The following is a 24,458-nucleotide window of genomic DNA, read 5'->3' as shown; positions in this document are numbered from 1 at the left end:
GAGTAATTCAGAGAAATGTGGGAAGACTAGTATGAACTCTTGCAAGTTTTATGGATTGAGCAGAACCCAGAGAACAATATATACAGTAATTACAGTAATGTGCATGCAAAGATCACTCAAACAGAGCTGAACAGGGATTGCAATCAGTCCAGGCCTGAGAACAGTTGTTGAAATGTGCCTTCCTCCTCTTCACAGAGAAATAGGGGGTTGGGGGTTCATGATGTCATATCCACTATCACACACAGTCACCATATTGGTTAATTATGCATAGTAGGTGGGTGGTTGGGTTTTTTTTTGGTTGGTTAGGGTTTTTTGGCCATAAGGTAGGATATTGGATATTGTGTGGGCAAGAGGGAAGGTTTCTGTATATCTGGAAATGACTGGGATGTGAAAGTGACAGAAATTGAGAAAAGCATAAAAGCAAAAACACCTTAAACTTCCAGATGGCTCTTCTGAAGCTCCTGGGTAACTTGCATACCTTGACCGAGTCTTGGACCTGAATCTGTAGACCATGATTGGACCCAACCATCCACCTTGCTGGCTTGGGTTTCATTTGTTTCAAAGAGAGGGAAGCTGGAGGGGAGAATGGTTTGCTCACTGCAGGGTTTGGTGCTAGTTACCTTGACTGCCTTCCCTGATTTTTTCCTTGAGGGAGCCTCACACAAGCTGCTTCTGTTTGATTCACGTAGAACCGTGAGAAACAGGCCTTGTTGAGGAGGCTGTGTTTTTCCCTCTATTCAGCCTTTGTATATTCAAATTCTCCTAGATTCAGTTGTTGCTGTTCTGCCAGATTTCCATAGCATTGATGGCTTTGCTGAATTAATAAGTAGTGTTTTGCAATCCCTGAAAAGTTTTTTTTTCTAAGCACCCGAGCCTTATCCATATTGATTTTCTTGCTCTCCTCCCTAACCAAGATGTTTTTTATTTTGCAAAGTGTTAATAGAATTTTTCTTTGGCTTCAGTACTTTATCTATTCAGCAGGCCTTTGAGAGTCCCATTGTGCAAACTGGACTATAGAGGAAAGAGTCCTATTCTTGTGCGACAATGACTGCCCTAAAAAAAGAAAGAAAGAAAGAAAATCCCTAAACCCCACACACTCACCAGGGTGGGGGGAAGTATCAAAAGGGCATAGAGAGAATGTTCCAACTTTAAGAAGGGAAAGAAGTAACCAATTAAATGCTGTGAAAAGGACACTTAAAAAAAAAGAATGAAAAAAACCCCCAACAGTTTTAAGTGATGTTATCAGAAAATCGTGCTTTTAAAAAAAGTTAATATTAAAAGACATTTTTGGTAGTATTGTCAAGGTCACTTAATAAGTTTAAAAAAATTTTTAGGTAGCATTAGAAGGAAACTTTTTTTAAAAAAAGAATTTAAAAAGATAATCTTAAAGTAGTAATGTCAGAAAACATATTTTTAATGATATTTTCAAGACAATTTTAAGGGCTGCTGTGAAAAAAACTGTTAAAAAATAAAATTTTTAAAAGACAAATTTTTAGTGGTTCCTGGACAGCTGTTGGTTTTAGCCAGTGAAATTCATTTGTTCAAGTGCAGCTAGCTCCCTGAGATGCTTGCTTTGAGTTTGGAGTTTGATTACCTCAAGTTTAGTTCTCCTCAATAGTCTAGAGATGAGGGCAGGACCCTACGTCCTTGCTTGATGCTTCCCGGCAATCCTCCCTTCACCATCCTTCCCCTTTCACTTCAGTTGTGATATCTGTAAGGACTTGATCTTTTCCGTGATGCCATGAGCATTGGCATCCTGGTTCTGTGTAGACAGTTGAACTGACCATAGTTAGGGTTGAGTAGAGCACAGCAATAACGGTAGAACAATGTGCATCTGTTGTCTCAGCAGGTGTCCAGACCCTCAAAAAAGTCACACTGTCGGGATTGACTTATTCCTGGGAGAGAAGGATGGGGTATGGGGAAGTTCCATGGCAAAGGATTAGGGAACTCTGTTAGATCTTTGGGGTGTTCTTGTGCCCAGAGATGGCACTGTTGTGTTGGCTGGCTGGCTGCCCCCAAGATCGCTCAGATAGCACTGCTGGAGGGGGCTGTCATCACAGCCATGTCATGTCCATTTTCCCTGGGAACCAACCATTGGAGGATGGCGCCCGAAAGGGAGACCTGTTTGTACAGTCTTGGTTGCCTAGCAACTAGGGGACCTTGACACACACGAAAGGATTTTTTTTTTTAAGCCAGTCCAGCCCCTAGAAAGTATCTGTCATGGATATGTGATACATCTAAAGGCAAGATTTTAAAAATCCAGTTTGGCTGCTTTTCCTAAATTCACTCACTTTTTTCATGCCCCACCCCCCTTCAGAGAATAGCCATAGCAGAGATGGGACATGTGATCCTCCTCTCAATTAAGCTGCCCACTCCTATCCCCTTCCTCCCCATCGCCAAAGAAAACACTCATTCGATAGTCTCTACGCTCTAATGAACGGTCAAGGCTCTCCCCCATTCTCATGAATGCATTAAAGCTGCACTAAGATTTTTGGAACATGGTGTGGGTGTATTTGGTCCAGGCATGCAATCTCATCTGTGTAGGGAACTTCCAGTGGAAAACTCCCTAGACCAATTCAGACCAATAAGTCTTCTGCAACATATTCTTACTTTTTTTTGGGGGGGGGGGCAATGAGGGTTAGGTGACTTGCCCAAGGTCACACAGCTAGTAAGTATCAAGAGTCTGATTTGAACTCAGGTCCTCCTGAATCCAGGGCTGGTGCTTTATCCACTGCGCCACCTAGCTGCCCCTTGCAACATATTCTTATTGCAAGGATTGTTGTTGACTTTTTGTGTGTGTCGTGTTCCCCCCCCCCCATACACTTTGGCAGTCTGCTGAAGCCTGTGGATCCTTTTTTCAGAGCAGTATTTTAAATGCATAAAATAAACTACAGAAGACTACAGAGGAAACCAAGTATATTGAAATAAAAAAAAAATTAAGGAAAAAAAAGTTTGTGGATTTTAGGTTAAGAATCTACATCTAGGGGGCAGCTAGGTGGTGCAGTGGATAGAGCACTGGCCCTGGAATCAGGAGTACCTGAGTTCAAATCTGGCCTCAGACACTTAACACTTACTGGCTGTGCGACCCTGGGCAAGTCACTTAACCCCAATTGCCTCACTTTAAAAAAAAATGAAGGACAAGGGGCAACTAGGTGGCACAGTGGATAGAGCACCAGCCCTGGAGTCAGGAGGACCTGAGTTCAAATCTGGCCTCAGACACGTAACACTTACTAGCTGTGTGACCCTGGGCAAGTCACTTAACTCCAATTGCCTTACAAGAAAGAAAGAAAGAAAGAGAGAGAGAGAGAGAGAGAGAGAGAGAGAGAGAGAGAGAGAGAGAGAGAATGTAGGACAAACAATAACAACAATAACACGCATGCATACACATGCATAGTGACATAGTGGGTAGAGAGCTGGTTATATTAGAAGATCAATATAGAACTAGGCTGATCTCATATCCCTGCAACAGTTTCTCAGTCCACATACAAGTTGCTGGCCTTGTATTTTTCCTTCCTTCCTTGTATTTGTTCTTCACTCAAGGAGGTGGTACTGATAACAATATGGATGAAACTGGAAGCCTTGTGCACTTAACCTGGCTGGGAGTCCACCTACAGAGTGTAGGAGGGTGGTTATTTCAGTGGTGACCTTGGAGTTACAGGTTTTGAAGCCCACACAAGGAGTAAGGTCTGGAACAGAGGGACCCTGGCCCACTGGAACCAAAGCAAAGCCCAGCTGAGCTGGGTTGGGTCGACAAAGCGAATGTGAAACTCTGTCCTTGTTGTTAGAGGGAGGTCAGGGTCCCAGTGTAAGTCGGAAAAATTGGGGATTTTGTTTAATTACTGTTTGGGTCTTTTGAAAAGGTTCTAAGTGGAGTCTGTCCTGTGTTGTGTTTTTCAGGTGGAGGATGCTATGCTGATGTTTGATAAAACCACCAACAGGCACAGAGGTAAGAGGCCTAAGGCTGAAAGGTCCTTTACACAACCTTCCCGCATATAGCATGGCTTCCAAAGAACCTCATCAAGCGCCACAAACACAAAGTCATTTATCCTGCCATTAAGGTGATGTGGACAGCCAGCTTTTGATGCTTTGTGTATGTGGGTGAGAACATGGCACGAATAATCCCAAACACCGAGTTACACCAAAATCCTGCTTATTTGGCTTTGGAAGGTACTGTAAGATGGCTTTGGCTGGGTAGATTTATGTTCCTTGTTACTGCTTGCTTAGTCTTACATTCACATAAATCTGTGGGGCTGAGCCCCCGAAATATGCTGAGTTGTGAAGTAAGGGCTGCCTTTGAATTGCTATAGGTAATCCCTGTATGGGTCAAATGCTTTTACTGCCATACTGGAGGGACAGACAGACAAACAATAATGCCGTGTCTGCAGATCCACGTACCTCTCTCCTGGCGCTCTCAGAATGTACAGTGATATTTCGTGGATGTCTTTGCCTGAATCTGTTCTCCCTTGTGTTCCCCTCCCCAACCCCCCACTACCCTCCAGCCCCTTTCTCTAGTATAGAATATAAGTGATTTAGAGTAAGGGAAATTGGCAAAATGCTGAAAATCCTTCCTGGAGATCAAGGACCCACAAGTGAATGAATGTGATTTAACAACATTCCTCCATCCCCCAAAACCTCAAGCCCAAGATTTCTGGAGTAGTTTTCTGCTGTATTAATAAATTGGAGTGGGGAAGGGGTGGGGGGACTATGGGGTCAGAATCAATAGTAAAACCTTCCATGTTGGTTGTGTTAACAGGGAAGAATGGAAAAAAGAGTAGCATCTCTTCTCTACTGCCAAGTGTGTACTCAGGGTGTTGTTTTTGGTTTGTTTCTGGTTCTGTATTTTGCTGATTATATTACTTCTCTTACCCTGGTTAGAAACAGTTACCCTTCTTTAAATTGAGGAGGTTGGATTGAATGGCTTATAATGTCCCTTTTAGCCCTAAATTTGTGATCCTATGACATACTTGTTGTGTGACCCTGAACAAGTCACTTAATCCCTCTGACCTCAGCTTCTTCATCTGTAAAATGAAGGGATTCTGGGACTGTGCGCAGTAGGATGTCAGCTCCAGAGGTCTACAGAGACTACTTGTCTAATATTGGCTGATTGGAACAGGACAGTGAGGGCCAAGAAACCTGCAAAGGCTCGGCCCATCCTTCCTGCCACTCACTTCCTCCAGGCTCCTTTGGCCCTCCATATCTCCCAGAGTCCTTTTAGCTTCCTTCCTGTGTGGGTGAAAAATATTTAGCCCAAGCCATCCAAACCTCTGAAGAAGAGTTTTTCTTTGATCTGGCTGCTACGAACATGTTGTGTGTCTATTGATGGGTCAAAGCATTTGGGGAGTTAAAAAAAACCACACCAACATAAAACACCCATCAGACGAATCTAGAGAGAAGTGCCCACATACATCCAAGACTAATGAAGAGGTACTTTTGGCATCAGATGATGATAAAGCACAGGAGAATAAACTTAGTCAAACACCATCCTCCAACCTTTCTTCTTTCTATCCTTTCCCAACTCTGTTCACCTGCCTCATCATTCCATTATCTTGTCAAGCAAAATGAGAGGGAACCAGCCCAAGATAAAGTGCTTTTTCACTTGAGAAAAGGGAAAATAAGGCAATTCAATCAAGAAACCAGTCCTGCCCTACTACTCATAACTGGGACTGAATTTATTATTTCATTTGCTGAGAATAGATCTAAGACAATATGGCAACATAAGATACTGGTTCACTAGAGGATTGTGGCTTCAAAAAAATAGATAAGCAATAAATAGTGGAGAGATAAAAATGCCTTATAATTAGCACATAAATAGTATTGTAAAGGAGCCCCAAGGTCATCACTACAGTGGAAAATATGCTGGATTTGGAATGAGAGGACCTGAGTTCAAATCCCAGCTTGGCCACTCACTGCCTTGTGATCTTGGGCAAGTCACAACCTCTCTGAATCCAGTTAAAAGAGTTGGGGTATCTTTAAGATCTCTTCTGACTCTAAGTCTATGCTCACTGATCAATTTATGAACAGTTGTGGGGTTTTTTTAGTGGAATGGATTTTATCAGTTACAAAGGAATACCTTCTCATTGGCTCATAGATCCAGAGATGAGAGAGACCTCAGAGCCCCATCCAAGGCAGGATTCAATGCCAGATACTCACACCCCATTGCCATAGCCAATGTTCTTCCCACTGTGATACCACACCACCTAACCCAAGCCCTTCATTCTATAAATGAGGAAATGAAAACCCTGTGACTTGAATTTGCCCAGTCAAGTAATAAGTAGCAGGATTGAGATTTGAACTTGGTCTTCTAAATCCAAGTCCACTGTACCACTGTCTTTTAAAGGGGAAGTATAAGAGGCTTTGCTGTTGTTGTTTAGTCGTGTCCGACTCTTTGTGACCCCTTTTTGAGGTTTTCTTGGCAGAGATACTGGGGTGGTTTGCCATTTCCTTCTCTAGCTCATTTTATAAATGAGCAACTGAGGCAAACAGGGTTAAGTGACTTGTCCAGGGTCATACAGCTAGGCATTGTCTGAAGCTGAATTTGAACTCATGAAGATGAGTCTTTCTAGATTCCAAGCCCAGTGATCAGTCCATTGCACCACCTAGCTACCCTGAAGTATAAGAGGACCCAGGTTCAAATCTTTGTTCTACCACTCTTGTTACCTGGTTGAGACATTTAACTCATCTGTAAAATGGGTTGTGGAGATTGGGGGTGGGGTGGATGGGGTGATTAGGCCTAGATTAGGCCTGACTTGACTTCTCACTAGAGGTCAAATGGAGGCAGGATGACTTCTTGTCATGGATTTTGGGGATGTTCATATTGGACAAAACTGATTGCTAAGTTTCTGTCCAATTCTTCAGAATCTCCGATTGTTAAGATGGGCCCAACTATTGATTTCAACAAGTTGCTTTCATATGTTGCTTAAAAGATATTTCAAATGTTATAGATGGTTCTTTGATGTCATAGGAAGGGTCATTAAAATACTAAGCTTTGATTTTTTTCTTAGCCTTCTGTTTTTAACTAATGAGGGTATTGAAAAATTGATGGTACTCCTTTGGATACAAAGCAGGTTTTGAAATTTCAGTCATCAGACCATTTAAACATTCAACTATTAATTCCTCTTCAAGATCCACATGTCTCAAGTACCATCTCCTATTTAAAACCTTTCCTGATCACTAGAATGATTAATACTTCTCCCTGACCCCTCCCCTTTCACTTTTTTTTTTAATGAACTTTGTATATTTTAAAATTTACTAATCTGGGTACCTCTTAGGTGAGCCATCCGAGGGCAGAAATGGTTTTTAGATTTCATCTGGGTGTTCTCAGAAGCCAGGATGCTACCTGACATATAGTAGGGTCTTCATCAACACATGTTAATTTAAAAAAAAAAAAAAGAGGAAGAAATCAGGGCAGCTAGGTGATGCAGTGGATAAAACACCAACCCTGGTTTCAGGAGGACCTGAGTTCAAATGTGGCCTCAGACCCTTGACACTAGCTGTGTGACTCTGGGCAAGTCACTTAACCCCCATTGCCTTCCCCCCCAAAAAATCATAGAGCCTTTTCTACGTATCATCATTGGCCACTTTTAACGACAGCACTTTCTAATGCAGAACAATATGTGTCCTTTTTTACAAGTAGGGAAAGTGAGGCACAAGACTGTTAGACTGAATGCCTCATGGCACATTTACCGAGCCTAGTGAGTGGCAGGACTGGCTTTTGAAGTTGAGGCCTTTATTGGCCCTGCCTATCTCCTCACTCCAGGGCTTTTTGAGAGATTATCTGTGCTGAGAGAGAGAGAGAGAGAGAGAGAGAGAGAGAGAGAGAGAGAAAGAACTGCTTTCAAAAAAAATTTTTTTTTTCTTTGTAGAGACATTCAGTTTACGCTTGAAAAGGTGATAGAGGCTGTTGGAAAAACTATTGGGCTGATCTTCAGAGAATTTAATCATTGAGGGAAAAAAGTTTGTTGAGTTACCCTTGCAGACTTCAGATAAAATCTTGACTTGGGCATTAGGTATTGATCCCAGAGAAAGGAGGGGGAGAGAGAGGAGACTTTCCAAGGTGCTGTCCTTCTGACTGGCTTATATAAGAGGGCTTCCGGAGGACAGCCGTTTGCTGGCTGACTGGCTGGGCTGGCTCAGCACAAGCTGGAACATGCCGGGGAATAAGGTGAAAGCATTTCCTTCACGTGAGATAGTTTGGGCTGTTCCCCTTCTCCCACCATCTGTCCCCCAGGCTTTCTTGGCAAAGTCTAGTGTGGGCTCTTGACTTGTGAAAGGACAAGGCTCTTCAGGGAGGGAGTCCACGGTGCCAGCCCCTCTACCCTTCAAAACTTACTCTCAAAGAAGAATCCCACTAGGATTGGTCTTTGTTACAAGGAGACAGTACCCCCCCCAAAAAAAGACAAACAAGGAGATGATACCACCAGTGTCCCCAGCCTCTAACACTAGACACTGTCCCCTGATCCCCAGAGCAGCTGGGCCCTTGGCCCCTGGGAAGGGAAGCAGAATGGTTTGGAGCCCAATCAACAGCTAGATTGGTATATTTAAAGTATATCAGGTAGGAGGCTGGCAGAGGGCAGCTGGGGAGGGATTGGTTTCTAGCTGAGTATAGAAAAAGAGGTTTGATCACTGGGGCCCTCACCCTCCTCCCTGGGTCTCCCATTACCCAGCAGGTCTGTCTGTTTCAGAACAGTGCCAAGAGCAATGGAACAGGATATGCTGTGAGAAAAATAAAGACTCTAGTGATAGATGACTCGTTTCCCAACTGTTAACAATCACTTATTAAATGTAATGCTAATGGTTTTTTAGAGGAATAACAAGCCTACAGATGGTCCTCCCCCCTCCCCCCACCCAGGGCCACATTGGCCAGGGGAAGGGAGGGTTTGTTACACATGAACTGTGGATGTGCAGTCTCAGAGATTAACATGAGCAGGCTGCCTAGGTGGCTTGGATACTGACTGGAAGCAACCTCATTGTCAGCCTCTTTGTCATGAAGTTGGGGATCCAGTCAAAGGACCAAGATCAAGTTATGGTCCCTAGTCTATGGCTCCTTGGCCTTCATGAATTGTTAAGTGACTCCCCCTCTGGTTCTGTCCTTGCTTTTCTAGCATTCTCCCTCTCCCTGAATTTCAGTAGGCCCTTTGTGCAACCCACTCCTGCAGTAACGGAGAGCCGTCAGCATCCTTTCTAAAAATACCCCACACAGAATGTGCTCTGGCCAGGGCAGAGTCCAAGGGGGACAATCACTGCCTTGGTCCTGCATACTGTGCCAGCCCTTTTTTTTCAGCCTGAGATTGCATCAGCTTTCTTGAGTGCCGTCACACACTGTTGACTCATTGAGCTTGAAATCCACTGAACCTCTCAGATGTTTATCCAAAAAAAATCACCATCTAGCTCTGCCTTCCCCATCTTCTGTCTGTGAAGTTCATTTTTTTAACCTAAGTATAAAATTAACAACCTCTATTTTCCTTCAAGGTTCAGCCAACTACCGTCTCTTAGTTGTTAGTTTTCTCCATATTGTGTATTTTGTAAATATTTTATATATATATAAGACTGGGAGCATGTCACAGTAGAAATAAGAGGGGACCTCAGAGCCAGGAAGATCTGGGTTCAAATCCTACTTCTGACCCAGACTGACTGGGTGACCCTGGGCAAGTCACTTAAATCTCTCAGTGCTGAAAACAACTCTTTAAGATCACAAGTTGTAGAGAAGGTGCTGACTTGCATTAGTGGAGGAAACTTTCATTGGAAGTTCCCTGTCCTAATAAAATCACAGGTTCCTGTCTCTTGCCCCTCATGTTATATGTACTTATCTATGTACATTATCTTTCCTTGAAGGCAGGAACTTGCTGTGTTTGTTTAGCACAGTGCACAGCACTTAGTAGGCACTTAAGTGAATAGAAAACAACTATTTTATGGTGGTGATAGGAAGATCAGCAAGTCATATCCAGCCTTAATCTGGGAAAATTCCTTGAAAAGAGACATCTAGGACAGTGTCTAGATCATTGATTCATTTCCACAGGATATTTCTTGACTGACTATTGAATGCAGGCCACTGTTGGAAATATAAACAGAGATGAATAGAATCTGATCCTTGTTCTCAGGAAGTTTACAGTCAAGACTGATGTATCACAGTCACACTGGACCTCATTTCACACACCTTTGGGAAATCTTAACACAAGCCTGGAGCTTCCCAGAAACATTCCCAGAGGAATTGCTGGACATAGTTACCTAAACTAAGAGAGGGGTATAGCATGATTTAAGTGCCTGAAAGTCCTGTATTCTTCAGTTTGTCTGGTGGATGCTATTTTCATAATGTCACAACCCCACCAGCCCACCTCCCCCTGACCCTCACCATCATGAACCTGTGGTGGTGGTGTTCAGTCATTTCAGTCATGTCTGATCCTTCATGACCAGATTTGGGGATGTTTTTGGAGAAGAAAATGGCTATTTGGGGATGTTTTTGGCAAAGATACTGGAGTGGTCTGCCATTTTCTTCTCCAGCTCACTTTACAGATGAGAAAATTGAGGCAAACAGGGTTAAGTGACTTGCCCAGGGTCCCACAGCTAGTAAGTGTCTTCGGCCAGCTTCAAACTCATGAAGATGAGTCTTTCTGACTCCAGTCCTGGGGCTCTATCCACTGAGCCACCTAGCTGTACCTGTAGTGGTTTTATTCTGCTCAGCTTGCCCACTTTCAGGATCCTTAGGACCTTCCCTGCCTCTGCCCATCCTTTCCTTCCCACTCTTGCCCTCTGGAGACTTTTCTCTTAACAGGTGGGCCTTCTCCTCCATGTCCCCGACAAACAAAAATTTAAATTCCTCCTTCCCCACCTTCACTCATGTTGCTTCTTCTGCCTGGATTCCGCTGTGTCATCTTTTTCATCTCTTTGGATCCCATTTGTTATTCAAGGCCCAGCTCCTCCATTAAGCCTTTCCTGGACCACTGCAATCCCCAGTAATATCTCTCTCCTGATTTCTTATTGCATTTACATCCTGTCTCACCCTTAGTGCCAGGACTGCTACTATTGTTTATTGTCTCATCTGTCTTAGGTCAGTATACCAAACTTGATTATAAAATTCTCAAGGGGCAGGGATTCTGTTTTAACCACAACTGTACCTGTAGGGGATCCATTAACACTTCACACGTTGATTATTTCATCATAGACTTGTAGACCCCAGTAGCCATATTCCCGCCCATCTGTGAAAAAAGGAATCTCTCTGGATAGAGCACCGGCCCTGGAGTCAGGAGTACCTGAGTTCAAATCCGGCCTCAGATGTTTGATACTTACTAGCTGTGTGACCCTGCGCAAGTCACTTAACCCCAATTGCCTCACCAAAAAAAAAACAAAAACAAAAACAAAAAAAAGAAATCTCTCCTTTGATATATCCATCAAGTGATCATTGGAGAAATCTTGATTGAAATCCTAGTCCAGCCTGAGAGACATGGGGTCATTCCAGGGAACTCTCTGAGCCTCTGTTTCCTCATTTGTTATATAAATGACCTCCAAGGTTTCTTCCTGATCTGAATCAATGATCTTTTGACAGTCTCCAGGGAGGTACAATCCACTGCTTCCCAAGGGATCCCAGTCCCCCTTTTGGGTAGCTCTAATTGTTAGGAAGGTTTTTTTCCTTATGTCAAAGCCCAGGTCTGTATCCTTGTAACTTTTACTGGTTTTTTCCAAACTTTGCCCTCTGGGGCAGAGCAGAAAAAGTTTAATCTCTTTTCCAGCTGACAGCTTTTTAAGTACTTGAAGATAGCGTCTGTGCCTCTTCCCTCCAAGTTTTCTCTAGGTTAAATGGGTCTAGTTCCTTCGGCTAATTCTTATGTGGCATAAACTCAAGGCCTCTCACTATCCTAGTTATTCTCCCAATGGGAATAACACCTTCCTATTGGGGTTTTGGGTTTCCATCTCCCATTTATACCATTATTATCTTTATTATCATTATTCCAATATTAATCATTAAATTATATTAATAATAATTTGCTAGTATTTCTATAGTACATTCAGTTTTACAAATATCTTTTTTTTGTCCTACCAATAACCCTGGGAGGAAGATGCTGTTATTATTTCCATTTTGCAAATGAGGAAGCTAAGGCAGACAGAGGTGAAGTCACATACCCAGAGTCACATAGCTAGTAAGTGTCTGAGATTAGATTGGATATTAGAGAAAACAGGGGCAGCTAGGTGGCGCAGTGGATGGAGAACTGGCCCTGGATTCAGGAGGACCTGAGTTCAAATCCAGCCTCAGACACTTGACACTTACTAGCTGTGTGACCCTGGGCAAGTCACTTAACCCCAACTGCCTCACCAAAAAAAAAAAAAGGATATTAGGGGAAACACCTAGCAGAAAGTCAATAGAATCCTGGAAATTTCGAAAGCTTGGCTCTTGTGATTTCCCCAGGGCTCCTTAAGGACTCGTTGCTTTGGTTGTAGACACCAGACTCTGAAAACAGGGAGAGCTTTTTTGTTGTTGTTCAGTTGTGTCTGACTCTTTTGTGATCCCTCGTGGAGTATTCTTGGCAAAGATGCTGGAGCTGTTTGCCATTTCCTTCTCCAGCTCATTTGACAGATGCAGAAACTGAGGCCAACAGGATTAAGTGACTTGCCCAGGGTCACACAGCTAGTAAGGGTCTGAGGCCCCGAGCTTTATCTACTGGGTCTCTTAGCCTCCTTGAAAAACCACCACCACCACTATCAACACCACCCCCCCACTTTGGCTGTTTGTACCTGAAGAACCCAAAGTGTTTTGTGCTTATAAATGTTTACTGGCAAGATCAGCTTTTCCCTATTTTATAAAAGCTAGAGCTTAGAAAAATTAAGTGACCTGTTTAAGGTCACTCAGCAAATCAATAGAAGAGATACATAAAGAATATAGCTCTTAAAAATTTTAATTTAATTTAATTTTTTAAAAAAAGAACATAGCTCTTGTGATGGCAATTAGGCTCTGCTCTCTGGAATATCTTTTGTTGTCTGGAAAGGATGCATAATGAGAGGGATTAGAACAGGGCTTCTTAACTTGAGGTCCCTTAAATTTTTAAAAATGATAATGACAATTTTTATGTAATTGGTTTCCTTTCGACACTACCTGGTTTGGTTTTTTTGGGGTTTTTTTTTTTTTTTTGCATTTAAAAGCATTATTCTGAGACGGGGTCTATAAGGTGGTTGTTGATTATGATGCTGTTTACCTTGAAGCCAAAGGGGACCATGACAAAAAAAGGGTAAAAACCTGCTTTAGGGGCTGTGGCCCTAAAGTTGGGTTTGTGTTGGAGGTGGTGTTACTGAGAAAACTGAATTGTCTTGGATTCCCTTTGAAAACTTGGAGTGCATCTCAATACCTAAAGGCAATTGTCCTAAGTGTGAGGTAGAAGCCATTCATGTAATCACTTTATTTATTAAAGGCAGAAGTGATGGAGCCCAGATGGTTTTTCAGGAGCTATGACCAAAGATAATGCTTTTCTAAGGAGTAAAAATAGCCTATAACATCCTGAATGCCTGCCAAGCCTTCCCTTTTGAAACTGACCTCTGAAGGCAAGACTGACATTTTTATATACTCTATATAAAAATGATTAAGAATCTCTCTGCAATTATTTGTTTATTGTTGCCTGGTTCCGGTGAGCAAAAGAAGCATACAAAACAAAGTTGTTTGGTGAGGCAGATAGAGGGCTCAGTGGATAGAACACTGGGCCTTGAGTCAGGGAGACTTGAATTGAAATCCAGCCTCAGACACAGTACTAGTGGTGTGACCCTGGACAAGTCACTTAACCTCTGTTTACCTAAATCCACTGGAAAAGGAAATGGCCAACTATTCTGGTGTCTTTGCATTGGCATCATGAAGAGTCAGACCCAACTGATCAACAATCACAAAATGGTTGTTTGTTTTTTAAAATTCTCTCCCCAGATGAACTAAACCCAAATAAAAATGATTAAACCTAGGCGTAGTTTTAACAATCAGTGCTATATATCGACTCTTTACCTGTAGAAAAAGGCAAGCTCTGTCCACTTGTATATGTGACTGAATGAGATGAAGGAAGAAATTTTCTTGACCTTTCCTTATTTCTCCTCCCATTCCTCTCCCTCTCCCTCCCTTCCTTGCTATTGTTACCTTTTGTTTTAGTACTACAGATACTTCCCAACAGATTCCCTTACCAAAGCAAAATCCCTAAAACAGTTAGCTTCATATTCTAACAGTAAAGAGAAGGGTGCTACCCCTGACAGGGCACTAACATTGATCACTGTAATGGCAGAGATTCTTGGCCTGGCTGGCCAGGTTGACTTTATTTACAAAGTTACCACCATTGCTCATATTGCCCTTTCGTTTATTTGGTCTTTGCTTTTTTACCACTTCCTTTAAGGTTTTTCTTAATGCCTCATTGTCATCATTCCTTATGATGTAATAATACTCCAGCATAACACTAGAGCCTTTCCCAAGCATCAAGCATATGTCTTTATTTTCATCTTTTATCCTTTTATGTAATGTTTCTCAGACTGTTTTTTGTAGCCAGAGGTCATCCTTGCTGTCGATGTCTTTTGGACATAATCCTTGTAATAGAACTTTTGGGCCAAAGTTTTATGAACAATTTAGTAACTAAGAAACATGCTTTTGAAAGATAGTTAATTGCCTTTCTGTCAGGTCCGGGATGGGAGGTGTCTGAATTCTTGAAAGAAAGCTTTCTTTGAAACTATAGAATAATCACAACTGCTAAGACTTGTAGGTTATAGGATTAGGAAGGATATTACAAAAATTTTGGGAGTGATCTGCCTTTGAAATCTTTTTTCCTTCAAGCCCCAACTCAGGTAATACCTCTTCCATTTGCTTTCTCTGACTTCTACCCAACTTAAGGTTTTCAAGAAGGTCACCCCTCTCTGGGTCTGTTACCTCATCTATACAAATAGGGGGCTGGCCCAGATCATCCTTAACCTACATTCCTGCTCTAAATCTATAATCTATGAACCTTTAGAAATTATGCAAAAAGGGGCAGCTAGATGGCGCAGTGGATAGAACACCAGCCCTGGAGTCAAGAGGACCTGAGTTCAAATCTGGCCTCAGACACTTAACACTTACTAGCTGTGTGACCCTGGGCAAGTCACTTAACCCCAATTGCCTCACTAAAAAAAAAAGAAATTATGCAAAAAGAGCAGAAACACTCAGTTGGCAAGTTTTATCAAATGTCAAATATGCGTCAGACACTGTGCTAAGCCTTTTGAAAGAAGGTCATCATCTCATGTACCCTGAACTCACAAGAAATTATAATTGGCCTTTAAAAGGGATCTTCTTAGCAAAACTGACCTGTTAACAATTCAATTCAATTCTAGAATTAATTCAACTCCTGGATTTATTAAGCCTCTGTTTAATAAACAATATACTCAGCTAGCCCTGGAAATGCAAAGACAAAAAATACAGAATAGTCCTTCCCTTCAGGGACCCAATGGAGAATGTGTGTGTGTGTGTGTGTGTGTGTGTGTGTCTCCTAAAGCAGGGAATGTATGGTCCCATTCATTACATTACATATATGCCTGCCTTTCTGACTTCATCTTTTGGTGAGGGGTTTGCTTGGCTTCTCAGCCTTCAGCTTCTATCTGCACAGCAGTTCCTGAAAAATGAGTACAAATTGTTCCCACATGTCAGGCCTATCCACTGTCTTCTCTCAGAACCTTTGAGATAATAAAAGAGAGAAGTAATACTAAAAAAGAGTTCCACCTTGGACCACAAATGTCCTGGGACTTGCAGTCTGTTTCATTTAAATTTGTATTTTGACTAGACTTGGGATTTCTTTTGGGATGGGGAAGATGCCTTCCACCCAAATGATCAATACCCGTTCTGTAACATGGAGTTCTAGCTAGAGCACTGTCTGTCTGTTTTATGTTCTAATTAAATAAATGCCATTAGCCTTCTGGAGAAATTGGTGCAAACATGACCTACCAAATGGCCAATTAAAGAGAAAGGATGAAGATGGAAACATGTAGCTGAGCTTGGTAAAGATGCTGCTTGTATCCCAGCATCGGCAACACAGATTCAGGGACTCCATTTCCTTAGCAAAAGGGTGAAAGAAAAGGAGTGCTCTTTAATTTATTCTTCCAAGCTGAGTTCCGGAGGCATTCATGTTAGCATTGTCAGTAGAGAGCATAGTTGCCTGTATTCTGTTCTTTCACCTGCCTTTCTGTTTAAAACTAGGATAATGCAAAGTAGACAAACTCCTTGGCAACAGGCATTAGGGGGACGGAGGAGTGGGGAGGGCCACTGGGAGGAAGAAGTGAGTCAACTTGAAAAGTCAGAGGACCCTTGGGCTCCTTGGGTGTGCTGCATTTTCTTTAGCGGAAGAGTAAATCCAAAGCACATTCCCTGTTGAATAAAAGCCTTGGCACCAGAAGGGTGGTGAACTAATTGATCTTTCTCCATCTCTCTGGGCCTTGCTGAAAGGAAACAGTAGAGCTGGCAGGGAGCAGATACTCCAGTGAACCAGAGATGGTTTTATGCAGGAGAGGAACAATGAAGCTGTTGTTCAAGCTCCCCTCCTTCTCCCTGCCAATGGTCCTAGCACTCTTCTCTCTGCTCCGTCAAAGTTTTAGGATCTCTACAAGGGCAGAATGCAGATTCCCCAAAAGAAAGGAACTCTTCAGTGTTTGGTGACTTAATCAGAGCTCCTTGCCTTAACTGAAATCAGAGGCCTAGCGAGGGACCTAAGAGACCATGTGCTCCCAGGGTAGCGACCGATTGAATCAGCTGCCTCATTGGTGAGCCTGGGCAAATGAAATAGGCAGATATGGGGTCCCCTGGGATCTCATTTCTTCCAAGACTCTTTGCTGCAATAGAGTCCACAAGTGAGAGAAAAATCAGAGAGCAGAACCTTAAAGGAAATAGCCTATTTAAATGCCACAAAAGTTTTTTAAATTTAAAATTAATTAAAAAAAATCAATGTTCATCACTCTCCAGTCTGACTAATCAATCAACAAGTATTTATAAGTCCCAACTTTGTCTATCATTGTGCTATGTGTTAGGAAATTATGAAGCCTACCTTGCCCCTTGTTAGTAATGATTTCCCATGGCAATTGTCCAGTGGCATTTTATTTTGCAACTCACTAGTGTGCTTAATATATATTATTGTCTATATCATAGCTCTTTGTGCTTGTGTCTTATCTTTTGCTGTTGTTGCTCTTGTTGTTGAGTTGTTTTTCAATCCCATTCTTCATGACCCCTTTTGGGGTTTTCTTGATAAAGATAGTAGAGTGATTTGCCATTTCTTTTTCTACCTCTTTTTATAGATGAGGAAACTAAGGCAAACAGAGTTAAGTGACTTGTCCAGAGTCACACAGCTAGGAAATATCTGAGGCCAGCTTTGAACTCAGGAAGATGCCTTCTTGACTCTAGGAAGGCCAGACACTCCATACGCTACACCACCTAGCTTCCCATTTTATTTTTTACTAGATTGTAACATCCTTGAGGAGGAAGGAAAGCACTTTATATCTTCCCCAATCATTAGAACAAGGCTCTATAAGAAGTAGGGGCTTAATAAATGTTTATTGTGTTGCACTGCATAGTATCATATGAGATTTAGGGAGAAGTATGAGATATGGCTTCTGGTCACAAGGCCCTTACAATCAGGTTGGGAAAATAAGACAGAGAATCAGTAATAAACAAGGCAGTTTCAAATGTAATATATTTAAGTACAAAATAAAGTGCAAAATAATACAGTCCAGAGAATGGGACTACTAATTACGAAGGGTTTTTATTTGTTTTTAACCAGGCCTGTGGTTTTGTAGATTGAGGTCAAACCAGGAACCCTTGGGTCAAGATACAGCCCCAGCCTTTCCCAAATCAGATCTGCAGGACCCCCTGGTTTGGGGCTGGGCCTTTAATTTCATCATCGTAGAGAATGACTGCTGCAGATCTATAATGGACCTATGGCTTCTAATCTTAAGAAAGTTGCCCAGTGAGCATGAAGTGATTAAGTGACCTGCCCATGTTCACATGGCTAGTATGCGTCAGAAACGGAAATTGAACCCAGGGCTTCCTGATGCCAAGGCTAGGGCTCTACTCCTGCATGAGGTAGTTTGGTAATCAAGTTTAATTGCCATTCGGACTCTACAAATGGACAGTAAACAATGCTCCTAGGACACTGAAGATGCTGCTGGATGGGGAGGAAAATGTGAATTTCAAACTTAAGCAATCTCTGATTTCTACTTTGAGTTGGGAGGGGGGTGTTTTCATCTGGAAATAATTTTAATTATCAGCAAGAGAGCTGGGCCTTAATCAGAAGTATGGGTCTGATGAGTTTTGCTTTCTTGAGGTCTGGGTGCTGACAGCTTCTTATGGTACAGTGGAAAGAACATTGACTCTGGGGCTAGAGAATGTGGGTTCAAATCGTAATACTTCTACTTATTTCTTGTATGACCCAGGGCAATTTACTTAATCTCTCTGGGCCTCGGTTTCCTCCTCTGTCAGAGGAGAGGGTTGAATTAAATTACCGTGAAGTTTCCTTATAGTTCTTAACTTTGATCTGGGCTCCTTACTGAATGCAAAGAAAGTATCAGGGTTAAGGAAGAGGCGAGAAAGCTCTAAAGAAAAGCTCTACCACAAGTAATATATAACGTGAATCTTGCCCATTTTAAGAGCTTCCTCTCCATGCTTGCCGAAGGAAGGCCGAGAGAGACAGAGAAGAGGGAGAGAGAAGAAAAATGGAGACAAAAAGACAGAGATGGGAGGAGGGGGGAACAGAGGGGAGAGAGGGAGAGAGAGAATAGAGAAGAGGGAGAGAAAGGAAGACAGGCAGAGGGGGAGGGAGAGAGTAGAGAAGAGGGAGAGAAAGGAAGACAGGCAGAGGGGGAGGGGGAGAGAGAGAGAGAGAGAGAGAGAGAGAGAGAGAGAGAGAGAGAGAGAGAGAGAGAGAATGAACTAGAACATGCGAATATGGTAAGATTACTTTGAACCTCCAAAGCTGCCAACTGCAGTTCTCAGCTTCCTTTTGTTAGTGGAGAAGCCCTTTCAGGTTGAGACACTATTTGCCAAGTTCAGTCCTAGAGTGGGTTTTTTTGTAGCTCACCAAATGAAGTCAGAGTTCATAATGGTAACACCTACAGACCTGAACGTCTAACAAGACTGGTGAGCGCTGCAGGAATGAATAATTACACTACCACAGGTATACCTTTTTTCTTAATACTCTGGTTCATTTGGAAAACTCAGCAGTGTTTAAAAATAACCGGCTTAAGACTGTTGAAATGATGGAGGTTATGCCTTTGTGCACTTCTGGGATTGGATATTTCTTTCTCCCTTGTCCCTCCCCCATCACTCACAGTTTCCCAGTGGAAGGGGATTCAGTCCCTCCTTCTTGGGTATTTTCAGCACCGTGGGCCACTCTGGTCCCTCTGCACCCAGTCTGCCTTGCCATCTCACTGATTGTCACAAATAAAAGGCCAGGCCAAATGCTGATGACTCAGGACTCTGCACTCCCCTCCCACAAAGTTGACATCATCTCTGTGTCCAGAATACATGCCATAGTAACAGTAACCCAGCCTTCAGTGTCTCTTGCCCCCAGGGTGCATGCCCCTTCAATACGATTGTGTGTTCATGGAATTGTTAAGGGCCCAGAAGGCAGATAGGAAATACCTCTTTACTAAAAGGTTACAAATATGTCATGAAACCATTGCAGCTGGATCATAAAACAGCTTAATTTTAATTCTTCTAAATCTCACCATGACTTTTCCCTTGAGGAAATCTGGGTGTCTCCATGAGCTCAACAAGAAAACCGGGACTGGAAATCACAAGGGGCCAGGCTCTGGCACCTGCAACCTTGAACAAGAGTAACTTGACCTGAGTTTCAATTTCCTTATCTAAAAAACGAAGACATTGGACTAGTTGGGTTGTTAACTTGGGGTCTGTGAACTTGGTTTTTTAATATTTTGATAACTGTATTTTAATATGCCCAGTTTCCCATTTTATTTTATGCATTTAAAATACTCTATAAAGGGGGTCCATTGACTTCACCAGACAGCTGTAGAGGACTCTGACACCAAAGGGATTATGAATCCCTGAAGTACATCTCTCAGGTTGGAGGATCTTAAGGAGCTTAAGTGAGTTACCCCAGTTATAGGCCTCAGTTTTTTCATTTGAAGGAATTACTTGTAGAGGTCTGAATGAGAAAGAGACTGTCTCCCTCTATCCCCTCTTTCCCACCTTTGGAATACTGGTCAATAAATACGATAATCTACAGCTTGTCCCTTCAGAATTTGAATTAGCCCCTCTCTGGATGGTGTATTTAAAGTCATTTAGACCTGGTTTCAGATTGTACATTAGACACATACTAGCTCTGTGATGCTAGATTAATCATTTAACCTTTCTGAATCTCAGTTTACTCATCTGTTAAATGGGGCTAATAAAGAGCACCTACCTTGCAGAATTGTTAAAAGGATCAAATGAGATAAAGTATATGAAGGACTTTGCAAATCTTCAAGTTTTATAAAACTGTGAGCCATCTTCACTCTTGTTAATAGTAGTAGTATTATGACATTCCATTTGAGTGGTATTGTGGCTTAATGTAGAAAATGCATTATAACTTCTGTATAAAATAAGAAGTTGAAGCGAGACAATCACCAACATCTCTCCCTGTTCTAAAATACAAAGTCTGATTTTTGCTTATTAGAGGCTGCCAAGTGTCAAGAAACCCGGAGTTCTTAACAGTTTTGTGCTTACAGGATTCTATAACTCTGTCCTGTAGCTGAAAAGTCTTGACTTATCTGATGGTTCTATTATCTTTGCTGAGGATTCAGCATGTGGTAACAGAAGGATCATTAGACTGGGGGTCATGAACCTTGAATTCCAGTCCCATCACTACCAGTTAGCTGTATTACCTTGGGTAGACCACTTCACATCTTTTATCCCTGTTTTAATAAAACATCTTTACATGATGGAATTTGGTGAATATCCAAGTTGTTGTTCAATCATTTTTCAGTCATATCCGACTCTTCATGACCCCATTTGGTGTTTTCTTGGCAAAGATACTGGACTGGTTTGCCATTTTCTTCTCCAGCTCATTTTACAGATGAGGAGACTGAGGCAAACAGAGTTAAATGACTTGCCCGGGGTCATACAGTTAGTGTCTGAGGTCAAATTTAAACTCAGGAAGATGAGGCTCTATCCACTTCACCACCTAGCTGCCCAAGGATTATCAAGGTTATCCGAGGGGTATAGCACTATATGCCAAGTGCTTTATAACCCTGAGGGATGATGTAAATGTGAGCTGTTGTTGTTTCATTTGTGAGGTCCTCAGGAATAAAGACTGTTTCAGTTGCCTATACCATACTCAGCTGTGTGTGTTTTGTGTGTGTAGGGAGTGGGAGGCGGTGATGAACTGATGCCTGATGATGCTGATTATGGATGAAGCCCTAGCACTGTTGCTGAGCAACTGGAAAGGGAATCTCCCACGTCCTCCTCTCTCTTATTCTTCCCCCAGAGCATGTGGCTTGACTTAAACATGAGTAAACCCACATAGGCTGGGAGTAAATTTTTCTTCCCCTCTCCCATTCTGCTCCTTGCCTCTTGGAGTGTTTTCTGAGGGGCTGTTTAGAATGTCGCCCTAATAAAAGTGAGGAACAAAGTTCCTGACTACTCTCTGAGGCTAGGATTCATTAATGTTTTCCAGGGAAGGAAGGGGCCCTCCATGGTGGTTAGGGGTGGCTTGGGAGCTCTGTCATTTACAAGCGCTCCCTCCATTAACACATCATTTGCATGATCATTTGTGCGGGGCTATATGTAATTTTCATCAAAATTATGTCTCGGGGCAGCTAGGTGGTGTATTGGATAAAGCACCAGCCCTAGATTTAGGAGGACCTGAGTTCAAATCTAGCCTCAGACACTTGGCACTTACTAGCTGTGTGACCCTGGGCAAGTCACTTAACCCTCATTGCCCCTCGAAAACAACAACAAAAACGTCTCTACATTTAGTCATCAGAAGGAATCATTGTATTCCTTTTTGGGGGGGTGGGTTTTAAAAAACAATTAAATCTCAAGGTTGAGTGGATTTTCAGTTCTTTTCCAGCTTTCCTTTCTTTGCCCCACTCTTCTGCCACTGTCCACTTACTCCCTCTTTCTCCATTCTCTGAAATGGCTGCACTTTCTGGGCCTTCAGGGCAGCAAGTGGAGAACAGATGCTGTGGGTGTTAGGTTTGCCTCTCTGTCTTTTGATGGGGGGGGGGGGCGGGGAACACAAAGCCCATGCCTCTTTGCTTAGTTTGGCCTAGGGGCACAGCAGCCCTACATGATTGATTAATAGCTATTCCTGGATGCCATGGCCAAGTGACTGTTGTTGATGCTTCTTTTGACAAATTTTCAAAATTTCAAAACTTGAAGCCAACTGAATTCTAGCCAGGGAGTCCATAAGTCTCCTGGACGTCTCTAAAAGCCATCCTTTCTCAATCCTATATTTAATCAGTTTCAGCCATCTCACTGCAGCCCATTTTAGCCCTTTCCTTACTTTCCCCATCAGAACCTGTACCCTGCTTTAAATTCTTCAAAAATTCTAGAACCCCGGGGGCAGCTAGGTGGCGCAGTGACTAGAGCACTGGCCCTGGATTCAGGAGGAACTAAGTTCAAATATGGCCTCAGGCACCAGATGCTTACTAGGAAGTCACTTAACCCTCATTGCCGCCCCCCCCCCCCCCCATTCTGAAACCTAGAAAGAAAGACCAGGAATGCAAAGTGCTGGAGCAGAGAGGCTAACCCAACCTCTAGCCTTTCCTTCAGCTAATGTCTCTCAAATATAATTTCATCCTCAATGAAAGAAGTGAAATGCTTTCACACTAAGTCGTAAAAGACTGGTAGTCTAAGTATCATCTCTTCCAGGAGTGTTTGTATTTATTGAACGAGAGAGGTCAGCTTGTAAGTGAGGGTGGTGTTTGGGGAAGAACAGAAGCACTTTTCTCTGCCCCCCCCCCATGCCACTTGATGCTATTCTTTAAGTACTTGAAAGTCTGGCCATGGGGAATGACCCAAGGGTTAATGAATGACAGTCTTGGAGATTGTAGAGAGTTTCTCTGAGGAAGCTGGGGTTGAAAATGCTGACTAGTTGGTCAGCTTTGGAAGCTAGAATTAGGAGGAAGTGAACAGAGATTAAAACAGAAGGGATTAGTACTGGACATCAGGAAGAACTTGAAACTCCAGGAGGCTGAAAGTCTGGAATCAGCTACTGAGAAGGGCTATATTCTAGGAGATCTTTAAGACAGATTTTGTAGGATATGAGGCCTTTCCTGGTCCATAGCGGAATCCTCAGGTTACCTCTTATTTATTGTTTCTCTGACGTAGTCTGTTACAGAAGGAGAGCTCTCAATTAAAGACTGTGTAACATACCCAGAATCCCCTGTGAAGGGAGAGTGCTCAATCCTATAGCACCCCCAGCCATGGACCACATTCCGCAGGGACTTGATCTTGCTTGTCATAAGGGAGTCAAGTGTTCCATGATGGGTACACGAAAGTCTGGAGACCTGAATTCAACTCCCAGTATGCCCCACTTAAGCTTTTGTGAGCCTCAGTTTCCTCCTTCATAAAATGGATGTCATTATACTTTCACTCCCTGCCTCATGGGGTCTTTTGAGGAAAGTGCTCTGGAAGTTGTCGGTGCATATCCTGTGAGCTCTTTGTCACCTAGATCTACCAGAATAGGCCTATTCGAATATTGAGGAGTGGGTTTCAAGGGACTTGGGCTTGTCTCCCAGCTCTGCTTCCTTGGGCAGGAGCTTTCGAGGTGACCTCATCAGCCGAATGTGCTTGTTGGATTAAATGATCTCTAATGTCCCCTCTGAATCTAAGTATTAGGATATTATGAAATGAAAAACTTCAGTGCTATGACATAGTGGAAAGAGCACCAGAACTGGAGCCAAATGCTCTGGCTCTGAATCCCAGCTCAGCCACTGAGTGACCTTGGGCAAATCGGTTTTAATCCATCTGTGCCTCAGTTTCCTTATCTATAAAAAGAGGCTGAGGGTGGACTCAATGATCTCTAAGGGCTCTTCTACTGCTAAATCCAAATCTTATAATACTGGAGTTGTTAAAGTAGATCTATTCCAGTGTTTTGAAAAAGGCTGTCTTTTAATTTTTTTTTTGTTAATGTCATCGTTGCCTTTGAATCTGTCCTTTACAAGGGATTGGGGGGGAAAAGGGGAAAGGAAATGTTGATTTGATTTTTAAAATTTTTATATCAGTGCTGCTCTCTCTCCCCCCATCCTCCGCCTCACTGGTCCTCTGGCCTTGGGCATTTCTGAGGATGGAGGTGACCTAATTGGAAAAATCACTTTAGTCAGTGTCCTACTGTCTGAATGCCAAGTTTTTTGGAGGCTGTCCACTAATTACCCCCATTGCTGGGTAGAAAACCCTGTCTACCCCTACTTTAAAAATCATTGTGCTTGTCATTTCCAGGCTTCCTTTAATTAAGTTGATTAATTTGCACTGGAAAGAGATCTCCTGATTCAGCTGGTGT

At 42.6% G+C, this 24,458-nt stretch overlaps 1 protein-coding gene across 20 annotated transcripts in view; it reads left to right on the top strand.

The window, feature by feature from the left end:
* Window positions 1-24,458, top strand: part of MSI2 (musashi RNA binding protein 2) — a 561,091-nt gene that overhangs the window by 347,291 nt on the left and 189,342 nt on the right. For all 20 annotated transcript variants that reach the window (XR_006356258.1, XR_006356257.1, XR_006356256.1 and 17 more), the window contains exon 7: window positions 3,898-3,946. Coding sequence is in view for 17 of the 20 variants with exons in the window: in XM_044000333.1 (XP_043856268.1) it covers window positions 3,898-3,946 (49 nt within the window). In the remaining 3 variants the exon portion in view is untranslated. The remainder of the gene's footprint in view (window positions 1-3,897; window positions 3,947-24,458) is intronic.

This window comes from Dromiciops gliroides, chromosome 4, assembly GCF_019393635.1.
Source record: "Dromiciops gliroides isolate mDroGli1 chromosome 4, mDroGli1.pri, whole genome shotgun sequence".
NCBI classification, from domain to species: Eukaryota; Metazoa; Chordata; class Mammalia; order Microbiotheria; family Microbiotheriidae; genus Dromiciops; species Dromiciops gliroides.
This window is presented reverse-complemented; position numbering and strand designations above follow the sequence as displayed.